General features: G+C 35.8%; 1 protein-coding gene across 3 annotated transcripts in view; it reads right to left on the reverse strand.

The window, feature by feature from the left end:
* Positions 1-12,089, reverse strand: part of STAM (signal transducing adaptor molecule) — a 74,612-nt gene that overhangs the window by 6,730 nt on the left and 55,793 nt on the right. For all 3 annotated transcript variants that reach the window (XM_023223181.2, XM_023223182.2, XM_023223183.1), the window contains 7 exons: positions 11,878-12,070; positions 10,208-10,302; positions 6,792-6,880; positions 2,558-2,645; positions 2,052-2,106; positions 1,331-1,484; positions 184-359 (listed from right to left, as the gene is read on the reverse strand). In XM_023223181.2, the coding sequence (XP_023078949.1) occupies positions 184-359; positions 1,331-1,484; positions 2,052-2,106; positions 2,558-2,645; positions 6,792-6,880; positions 10,208-10,302; positions 11,878-12,070 (850 nt within the window). The remainder of the gene's footprint in view (positions 1-183; positions 360-1,330; positions 1,485-2,051; positions 2,107-2,557; positions 2,646-6,791; positions 6,881-10,207; positions 10,303-11,877; positions 12,071-12,089) is intronic.

The following is a 12,089-nucleotide window of genomic DNA, read 5'->3' on the forward strand; positions in this document are numbered from 1 at the left end:
GGACCAGCTTGCTGGCTGGTACTGGAACACCACAGAGGCTCTACTACTCATTACCACGAATGGGGTGGCCGCATGATGCTGACCACAGATATTTATTAGCCTATTTTAGTGTTATAGATAACTGGGGGCACTTAAGCAGCTGTAACAGCACTAACTCCAAACAAGAATCAACAGTCAAATTACTTTGGGTAAGCAGTCTGAGTCTGCTGACTAGGAAGGGCTGGGTTTCCGGACGGCGGGACGACTGCCTGGCTGAGAGAAGACAGCTGCTCCGGGGGAAGACTGTAGCTCTGGAGATGGCTCATCTGCGCATTCCCTGCAACCAGGTAGGCACCACTTGGCGGCGGCCCTGCATACACCTGGGACAGTTAAAGAGAAATCATATTCAATTTTAAATTTTAATAAGCATACTGAACTTTCTCTGTAGAGGTATTCAGTTACAAAAACAAGAAAAATTACCACTCTGGAATCCTTTTGTAAAAGTTACTTCTGTCAACAGGCATTTTGAAAAACGCTTTTCAATGAAATAGGCTGTTGATGGTTTTCATTTTTAGTTAAACATATGCTGAACTCATGTTTATCTCCATACTGGAGCATTAAAGAAACTTACCTTGAAACTTTATACTAATCTCCCTTTACATTAAATATATTTTAATATTCTGTATGTTGGTATTTTTTTAAGGAATCCCAAAGGACATTTAAAAAGTGTATTTGAACTCATTGTTTTGTAGCCATAGACTGCAATGGATACAAGTCACATTTCCTAAACTGCCATAGACTGCAATGGATACAAGCAATTTCCTTTAAAAAAAAACAACAACAAAAAACTATTAGTATAATTAGTATGTTATATACTGTAATTGCCAAGTAAAAAAATTCTGTTAAACATTAATTCTAAACATTAGTTTCAGAAAGTTTCAAACAGCTATTCCAAATAATCTCACATGCATTTGAGAATTTATTTATTTATTTATTTACTTATTTATTTATTTATTTTAGAGGCAGGGTGTCACTGTTGCCCAGGCTGGAGTGCAGTGGTGTAAACATGGCTCACCGCAGCCTCGACCTTCTGGGCTCAAGTTTTCCACCCACCTCAGCCTTTCGAGTTGCAGGGACCAAGGAACATGCCCCCAGCCTGGCTAATTTTTTTTTTTTTTTTTTTTTTTGGTAGAGACAGGGTCTCACTATGTTGTCCAGGCTGGTCTTGAACTCATGGTCTCAAGCAATCCTCTTGCCTTGACCTCCCAAATTACTGAGATTACAGGCGTGAGCCACCACGTCTGACCGTGCATTTGAGAATTTAAAACAACATGGGCTTCTAAAAGCTTACCTGAGAACCAGAAACACCAGACGACTGCATATAATACGGCTGATTCTGTAACTTTGCATACATGGAATACATCGGATCTTCGTTCATTAACTTGGTATATAAGGAAAGTGCCTCCATCACTTTCACATTAAGTTCTGAGAGTTCTGAATGTTTTCTGAAACATGACACAATAATTTGAAACATAGCTGTTGCTGAAATGATACAATGTTCTAAATACTGATACATCAAAATATCAAAAATAGCAAAAAGTAGTACTAGCAGACATTATTAAAAATTTCACCTATAACAAAAATATCTTGCATTTTAGCCCTGAAGCAACCCAAACTGTTTAAGGCTTATGTGCTGTGCTGAGGGAACTCCAGCTTATCGTACCTGACTGTACCAGAAATATCTTGGTTTCCCTAGTTACTAACATATGGGTCATTTCTGAGCTCTGGTAATGCCACTTCAGCAAAGAGGATTACACAGCTAAGCCCTTGTTTTTAAAAAGACCTATCTATGCTGGTCTTTTTGACTATATTGTAAAGGTCAAATCTTCACTTTAAAAAAAAGGACAAATGAGTCTAATTCTCCACATCTAGCAGAAGACACATGAATGAGAACTGGTTCTTCCACAGTATTTCTTTTTTTTAAAAAAAGGCAGTTACAGCCCACTTTGCAGTTTATAGCGATAGCGTCAGTAAGGAAGGTACACAACATAAATGCACCCATGTTCTTTTACCTATCAATATCTTCCAGCTTTTCATCAATGAGAGGGCCCATCTGGTGACACATTGCTAAAATGACAAGATGTAAAGGAACATAAGAAAGTACAAGAAAAAAAAATGTGAACCTTTGATAGATATTTGTATAATTTAAGGAATAAAAGATTTAATTTGGAGTAATAAAAATACACATTCGTTAACCTTAGTCTGCAGAAACCAAAATTTATTTTCTTAAAGTATAATGGTGACAACTTAATCTAAAATATTAATCTTGAAATCTTAAAGTACCATTTTTCATTTTACAAGATTCTAAAATGTTGAATAGAACACTTAGTTTGGATAGAAAATTGTAAGAATTCAAATTCTACCCAAGGTCTAAACTGCATATGAAAGGGAGCCTGGGTCAAGGAGAAGTGAGAAATGTTCCATTTTTAATATTATTTTCAAAACCCATTCTTCAACAGGACACCAGTTAGTAACCTCTAATTATTCTTTATTTGCAAGGTAAATAGAAAAGTTTTACCTTCAAGATGAAGTAGCTCTGGGAGGTCTGGCTGATCATCACTGGGGTCTGTACTTTGCAACATCTGTAGCAACTGGTCCATTTTATCCTACAGGAATGAAGTAGTTAATATAACAAGCAACCAACCTTTATGCAACTTTATGTTTTCACCTTATTAACTAGACAAACTTTCGAAATTCATAGTTACGGAGACTCCAATTTTGCTTTTATGTTTTCAGTGTCCCATGTATTTATTCTCTTTAGTACCACATGAAGTCAGAGCCTTGAAAGTGCTTCCTATATATTTTTGAAACTGCTCAGGAGGCTGAGGCGGGAGGGATCACTTGAGCCCAGGAGGTCAAGGCTGCAGCGAGCTATGATCTCACCACGCACTTCAGCCTGGACAACAGTGCCAGACCCTGTCTAAATCAATCAATCAATCAATCAATCAATCAATCAACCAACCAACCAACCAACTGCTAACAGGGATTCTCTTAAGTGAGAAGAAATCGAGCCACATTTAAACTTACAATGCGTGAGTTCTTCCACCTCTTATGTCATGCTAGAGGATTTTGCTTTGTTTCAGAGCAGCTTTAGCTTAGCCACGCCAACAAGTGTACTATCCATCTCAAGATGGCATTGCTTCTGACTAACAACTTGTCATTCCTTCTCCCCCATGGTGAATACAGCAGCTGTTTCAGTAAGGCAGAGCTCAGCTGTATCACAGCTGCTCTTCTAAGTGGGACTCTCAGGATTTATTCTACATTTTCTTTCTACCAGTGTTTCAGTTAGTCATAAAAGGAAGGAGGAAGACTAATGGTTTCTCTATTTTCCTATGTGGGAAAGGCTGGAAGATACCTCAAACCAGTGACACAGATCTATTTCAGAATCTTTTGTTGTACAGACCAATGGAACTAATGAAACCATCATTACATAAACACATCTATGTAAGTATATATGTATTTACATTTTTTAAAAAATCAAAACAGATCTACTCTACCATGACTACTACTAAAACAATTACAAACCTTTCTCCATGCACGGTTTTCACATGGTTATGCTACTATATATAGGTACATAGGGCAAATAAAGACTACTAATTCTAAGCAAAGTAATTACTTAAAATTTAAAAACTATGATTCTGTGTAAAAGGAAAATAGCTTGAGAAACAAACTAATCATCAGAGAGTGAAAGTGACACAAGTATGCTAAAAAAAACTCTTCCCAAGTCAAAAGAATTCTGTATTTTGAAATGGATACCAATTTTCAATGTAAATTATTCACAATTTTCATTTTAAGCAGTCTTACAAAACAAAAATATGTCAGAAAGTGTGCCTACCACACACAAAAAAAGGTCAAATGAAAGTGAGAGTCCATTAACACACAGATGGTTTCTGTTTTGTTTGCTTACAGAACACTACACAATATTTAAAATTATTTAGTGTCATAGAAGTAGGGTTTCTAGATAGACAACTAGTCTGCCTCTGCAAGTGTTTTTTTTTTTTTTTTTTTTTTGAGACAGAGTCTCACTGTCCCCCAGGCTGGAGCGCAGTAGCATGATCTTGGCTCACTGCAACCTCTGCCTCCCAGATTCAAGTGATTCTCCTGCCTCAGCCTCCCAAGTAGCTAGGATTACAAGCGCGCACCACCACGCCTAGCTAATTTTTGTATTTTTAGCGGAGACAAGGTTTCACCATGTTGGCCAGGATGGTATGGATCTCCTGCCCTCGTGATCCGCCCGCCTTGGCCTCCCAAAGTGCTGGGATTACAGGCGAGAGCCACTGCGCCCGGTCAGCATTTTCTTATACAATGCAATCAGTCAAACATCACTTCCCCTAGCCCAGGTGGATTCCTTGTCCTTAGCACAGTCTTCCACAGTCTGTTTCACTCTTCAAATTTTGTTTCTGCCTCCCACAAAAGACTGCTAAAAGCCCATAAACCCCTTCACATATTTCAGAGATAACATCTCATTTTTCATACGTTTAAAATGTTACAAAGGATAAGATTTCCAGGAGATTAAGCGTTGACATTTTAAAATAAAACAGTCAAAAATTCCTTTAAATATAGCCAAAGGAATTTAAACACCATAGCAATCTGCACTCACCATTACCATTCAAAAAACAGTCTCTGTCATGTATTTCAAATTGTTTTTCTCCTTGAACTTATCATATTTCTACTCAATTTCCACCCCCCCAAATTTTATCCTAATATACTTGAAAGTTTTCTAGTGATGACCATATGAGATTTCTTTGCACTAAAAATATGTAAGTTGATGATAATACTCTCGGTGTTAGATACATTCATATGTATATGGTAATGATTATATTTATTATTAATACATAAAGGGTCAAAACAACATTAACTATATTTCAAGTTTTGAAAAGTAAAATGAGCCAGGATTCAGCATCAGTTCTATTCCTATTTTTCGTTTTTATAGTTGAAAGTGAGGAGAAATTTTGTTTATATAATCAAGCTATTATGGCAATTTCATTAAGTTCTTTCAGTGCCTTCTGAAAGATGGAACGGAATGACAGTGGTCTGTCATTAAAAATTATTTTTACTGATCTACTAGCTGAAAATTCATTTTGGTCCTATTTTTTAAAAACAAAAAATATGAAACCATCTCAGCTGTATTAACTAGTCATTAGAGCCATTACTTTCTTAATACAAACATCAATATTTGGAATCATCCTGGTAATTCCTATACTCTGAGGCAATGTACCACGGTAATCTTCACTATGGGCAAGTGGTAAGCCTTTTTTCTGTCAAGCGGGAGAGAAGACTTGAAAAGGGAGAGGAGAGGGGGAAAAACGACAAATGGTAGGAGCGAATGTTCTCAGGCAGATCAATTTTAGGAAAGAATGCTATGGTAAATGAGGATCTGAAAAGATTCTCTTTAAATTATCTATACCAGGGGCCAAGCAAACTTTTTCTGTCATGGCCAGCCAGTAAATATTTCAGGCTTTGCAGGCCATATGATCTATCTCTGTTGCTACTACTCAATTCTTCCACTGCAGCACAAAAGCAACCAGACAATGTATAAATAAATGTATCTGTGTTCCAATAAACAGGCAACAGGCTAAATTCGGCCTGAGAGTTTGCCAACCCCTGATCTATACAATGGGACACTTGAAAAATCCTGAATGGTTTGCTAGTTGCATAATTTAATTTATTAAGTTAATTCAACAGTTATGTTAATGCTATTTTTAAAACATGGTATTAAGTTTGAGTAGAAAAAGACAACCACAAACATGTTTTTTATTTTTTCATAAACACACTTAAAGATGAAAAAGGTAGCCAGTTTCAATCTTTTCTTTATATGTAGCAACAACAGATGTTTCTATAAAGCTTAACTAAATAGGAGTGATTAACTTAATTCAAGAAATCTCAAATTTAAATCCAATAATACAAATTTGGGTACCATTATGTGGCTCCAAAAATTATGGTGTGTCACCAAGTTGACATTATATTTTTGAGCATAATTACTAAAAATATACATTGTTTCAGATGTGACAATGACCTATGAAGACATTTAATATAAAATTAGCATAAGCTTTTCCTCAAATACTAGAATGTGTTCAATACGAGGAGCCATGAATCATCTCCAATGATATTCAATATATTAGCACTGCTTTTATAAAATGATTTATGTAGAAGTAATTTAATGACAATTTTATTTTTAGAACAGTAATTTATTTGTTTCAACAGACAGTCAACGAGTGTCCCTTCCTCAGTAATGTGCAAACTAAACTAGTTTATATCCTCGTCGAGTATGCCAGGAAACAGGAGTTCTCGCATGGTATGAATAGGAGTGTAAAAACCTGTTTCGCTCAACAATTTGACAGTATCTATTAACATGGAAAACACACAAATCCTTCAACTCAACAGTTTCACTCCTGGATATCTACCCTAAAGAAACACAAAGATAGATGTTCAAAAAAAAAATCTCGCTACAGCACTGTAAAAGCTGTAAACAACCTAGGCATTCAACAATAGATTAAATAAATCACGTTAAGGTCACACTACAGAATATTCAGCAGGAATTTAAAATAATGAGGCTCTGACATGGCAAACAAAGGACTGGAGAGGAAGTTTAAAAAACAATCTGCATCGTCTACATTGCTTGAATTTTTGTAACAAAAAAACACAAGAATTTTTGCAACAAAAAAACTCAAGTAATCAATTTTTCTTTTTAAGCAAAACTATTTAAATTTCAATATAAAGTACCAACGCTTATCACCATGGAAACCACTTACTTCATCAATAAAGGCTGGTTCCGGCTCTGGTTCTATTGTCTCTACCTGAACATCATCACTAAATTGTACCGTCTTCTTCTCTGTTTTAACTGTAAGATACGTAAAAGTTATCTTTCTTTATAATACATTTAAAATTCTACTTTAAAGCACTTTAACTTCCAAGAGAGATTTGGGGATTTTTCTTATATTCCCAGTAAGCTAAAAGGCACAATTTAGGAAATAACTGAGTTGCAGATTTTGGCAGTAATAACAGAACATTACTTTATGAAATTGGATTTCTTAATTTTTCTTGTAAACATTTTACATTTTCCATAAAAAGAGATTTCACTAATAATAAGAGTTGTATTTCTGAAAAAAGATTAATCACCTACTACATATCAGAGTTTAGTAAGCTGGAGGACAAAAGCAAAGTTTTACAATGGCCTAAATGAATTCTGCAATTTAAAATAAACCCTCTTTTTAAATTACCAATCCTTCAAGAAAAAATCTCATTTGACAGGAAAAAAAAATCTGGTTTGATAGAAAATCCACACTACTCCAATGTAATGAATGGGAAAATCAGCTATATATTCTCTGGCATGCCACTTAGGCTTTTAGAGAATGACGTCCATGCCAGTGGAGAACTTTGCAAGTGGCCTTGGCAGGGATCTCAGTTTTCCAACAAATCAGCCTGTACTTTCTAGTTATGTAATATTATCATTTGACAATAAAAAGTGGTCATTGAGGGATCAACAATCCATTGGCCAGAAGCACATAGTTCTCCTACTCACCAAAGCAATCTTTAAAAACGATTTAACATAACGATAGCTATATAACAAACTCCAAATACTACTGAAAGGCACATACAACTCTACTAAACAAACTTCCTTTCTATTCTTTTTAATCCTTGCATCAATGTGGTCGATCAATTCATAAAAATATTAGGAATCATGATGGAAAGGGAGATGGGAGGGGGCAATTTAAGGAAGGGAAATAATGTTTATTAAACTATTGAATATGCTTGATGGAATATTGCATTTCCTCCAGTGAATCTCCAAAACAATCCTATGAGATATGCCCTTTTTATAAATAAGGTAGTTTGGAAAGATGAAAAACTCTTGTGAAAGAGAAAGCGAATAAATGACAAGGCCTGGATTTGAATGCCAATCAATCTTGCTCTACTAGCCCATACTCCCGGAATCTGGCCTGTGCCTGTGATTTTACCCTAAGAACACGAAGTCCAATCACTTGGGTACTCTGTGTTGTGCGCTTCTGTATAACACAGAAATAGCTTAATTTCCAACCTAAGAAATATAATCGTTCCATTCAAGTCACCAAAAGCAAAATTCTACATACAAAAAAAAGTTTCAGCTGATTCAGTTTCCTATAAAGGAAAAGAAACATCTGCTGCAGACGTTTTTGCTTTTTATATCTTGAGCTATTACAAGTAGAAAGCTGGGCTAGCACTGCATTGGCCATTACCCACAAGAAAACACACAGCAGACTTCATATTCTAACAGCTCTCGTTGCACAAGTTTGTAGCCCCTTTTCTCACAGGAACTAATACTATGTGTGTATAAAAAAATATTATTTATATACAATATATAACAAAAAGATTTCACAATATTTTACTTTATCTCCAAAGCAAAAGCAAGCTAAATAGGGCAGCCATTTCTATTTGACAGGCTAAGTGAAGTGGGCTGCTATTTCCTCAGAAGAATGATGCTCTGGGGATCATGCTAGCACCTGCTCTCCACGCTTGAGAACTACAACCCCATTACATAAGCTCTGATGCTTCAGTTTCTCTTTTAGATTGTCCAGAGTGAAAAACATGAGAAAAACTAGAAAACTCATATTGAAGCTGCATTGCTATACGACTGAAAAAAAAAAAGATGAAATGGCTCCAGGATCTACATGAGATCCTGGACCTTATCTTGAACAGAACTCCAAGCAATTCTATCCTCTCCAGGAACTGATTCAGGACAAAAAAAAAAAAAAAAAAAAGTACAAAAACAAACAAAACATCACTACTAGCCCAGGTTATTAAAAAGTCAGCATACTACACAATGCCATTTAAATAAGGCTGACATGTTTTTGAACTCTCACAGACATAGAAAACATCATTGAAAGACTGGGTCTCACCAATGTGTCTCTAAAAACATGACACCAGACACCCTGGCAGTACTATGAGAGTGCGTCATTTTCTTAAAGATCTGTAATTTCTGGTTTGCTGTTCAAGCCTTCTCTTGAAAGAGAAGTGAAGTGTCTCTTTATTGTTAACATAGATATTTCTGTATCATTTATTCTATAAGTATTTATGTAGCACATATTGTAAGATTTACTATTAGGAGCTACTGGAAATAAAAAGATGACCAGGACAGAGATTTTTTTTCTTAAAGTTCTTATAAACTAAAAAACACCTAAGCATTTTGTGGTTTGTAATTTTCTTTGATCCCTTCTATCTAGCATTTAAAAAAGATAATATGAGCTATTTTGCCAAACAACTATAGCATATCAACCTATACATAGAAGCTGTTTAAAAATTTTAAAGAGTCAGCACATTACGCAATGCCATTTAACCAACACAGATCTATTTTTCTGTTTTCCTAAATAGAGGGAGATTATGACTTAAACTTTGCTTGATGACTAAACTCATCATTATGAAGATTAACTAAAGCACAGTATTATGTAGAAATACAGTAAACTGTCTCTCACTACTTTGACCAACTATGTCTCCTGAAACTGTTAAGCCTGCCATGGCCCCCCTTTCTAGTTTATTATCCTAGTCAGCAGGGTTTGTAAATCAAACAAACTTTTATATGATTAGTAAAAATGGTTCCTTCTGAATATCTGACATGTTGCTTGGAGACCACTGTTTTCAAGTATGGGACTACACACTAGAGAAACGGTCCCAACCTTTGAACAGGACAAATTCTCCCTGAGGTTATACTTGTCACACTGTAATCAACTGGTAAGAAAAACATATAATGTATAAATTCTGTAAAACTTCTTAATGAACTTGCATTTTAACAACAACCTCTACATAGATATATATGAAAAAAAAGTTAGGCCAGGCACAATGGCTCATGCCTGTAATCCCAGCACTTTGGGAAACTGAAGTGGGTGGATCACCTGAGGTCAGGAGTTCAAGATCAGCCTGGCCAACATGGTGAAACCCCGTCTCTACTAAAAATACACACACACACACACACACACACAAATAGCTGGACATGGCGGCGGGCACCTGTAATCCCAGCTACTCGGGAGGCTGAAGCAGGAGACTCGTCTGAACCTGGGAGGCGGAGGTTGCAAAGATCCGAGATCGCACCATCGCACTCCAGCCTGGGCAACACTGCTCTAAAAAGTTCAGTTTACTCAACTTTCATTAAGAAAAGGATTAGAAAACATCATTTATTGGCAGGCTGGAAAATACTTACTCATTTCTGGTTCAGCAGTGAGATCTGCAGTCACAAAATTAGAAGGAAATAACCCTATGCCTTGATGGGTTTCACCTTTCCACCAGTTAGGATCACTATGACAAACAGAAAACAATGCTTTACCACAACATTTTCATTTCTATAAATCTTTATCTTTTGTAGTATTTAACTTACACTATTACAAAATTTGAATCTCACAATAATCCACTGAAAAGGCCAATGAATCTTCCTTTATTATTTCTGAGAAGACTCAGAAAAGGTAAGAAGCTATTAAACACAGGGTTGTTTATCCTTTTGACTGTCGATGCATGCTTTGCAGTTATGGACTCTCTCCCAAAAAACAGGCACCCACATGAAAAAATTGTCAGCTTCAGGTGGTTCATAGGCTCCAGAGTAAGAAGTCTTTGTAATGAGATATAAAGACAGGCTCTCACTTTCAGTCTCCATTCCTAAATCATTGCTCTTTCCAGTTCACATCAGCAAGGTTTTTCTTTTTATCTCCCAACAGAACAAATATGAAAGATGACGCTGTTCACAGTGTAAAACATTCACAAAGAGTACACTCCTAGGTGTAAACTCTAGTACATGGAAAGCTAGCAAGCACTCAATAAATATTTTTGAAAGAACAGATGCAAGGTTTTGTGCAATTTCCAGCCAACCAGCTCAAATTTTACTTCATTTTCTTCCACTCAAAAAACCAAACAAACAAATAAAAAAAAAACATGTAAAATATGTCTGAATGTTTGTGTCTTCCCAAAATTCATAGGTTGAAATCCCAACCCCCAAAGCAATGGTATCAGAAGGGGGGGCCTTTGGAAAACAATTAGGTCATGAACGGCATTTGCAACCTTATAAAAGAGACCCCAGAAAGCTCATTGCCCCTGCTGCCACAGGAAGACACAGCAAAATGACAGCTTTCTACAAACCAGAAAGTGGGCCTTCCACATACAGCGAATCTGTCGGGTCCTTGACCATGGACTTATACTCCAAAACTGTGAGGAATAAATTCCTGTTGTTTCTAAACCAGTTAGTCTATGGTAGTTTGTTATGGCAGCCCAAATGGACTAATGCAGTAAGTAAGAAAGACACTACAGGAATAACTTTAAATCAATTTGAGCTGATTTTTAAAAAACACCTGCAAATTTTAATACTGCATTATCAGTAACAAGCATTAGTGACAATTCATTTTCAAGTAAAACATCACAAAGCTATAGTAAAAAAACTGATGCACTGTATCACCTCCTGAATATGTGTATAATTCCATATAAAATGAAGTTGTTCCATACGGACATACTGTTCTGTGTAAAAAAACTCAATAGATAATATATTTCTTACAAATTCCATTAAGTACATATACATACTCAGTGTTTTTCCAGAACCGTACCTTTTTAAATAATCTAACAATCTATATTATTAGGTAGAACCAAAACTGAATAGATTAAACTAGGCCACCAAAACAAATTAAAAACTAAGAAATAAGAAAAAAATTAGATGACAAAATAAGAATTACTGAGTATAACACAAGCAAATCAGCCAACTGTCTGCCATACAGAGAAGCATCTGGGTCAATATTTATTATTATATTTGGTAACTGCAAGCAACAGGAATAATATGAAACACCGAAGCCATACATACTTTCATACAAATTTTAAATGTAATATTAACATTACCTGTCATCAAGAACTGTAATAATTTCTCCAGCTTTAAAAGTAAGTTCATTATCTTCAGCAGCTTCAAAGTCATATATAGCACGAACTTTCCGGCCTTCATGTTGGTGGTTAGTTAAGAGGTTGGATGTGCTTGGATACAAAGTGGAAAGGGTGGTTGACTGCTGCCTTTGTTCCTTGAGAGACAACTCAATGGCTAGAAAACAATGAGTTTT

Source organism: Piliocolobus tephrosceles, chromosome 9 (genome assembly GCF_002776525.5).
Source record: "Piliocolobus tephrosceles isolate RC106 chromosome 9, ASM277652v3, whole genome shotgun sequence".
Lineage (NCBI taxonomy): Eukaryota > Metazoa > Chordata > Mammalia > Primates > Cercopithecidae > Piliocolobus > Piliocolobus tephrosceles.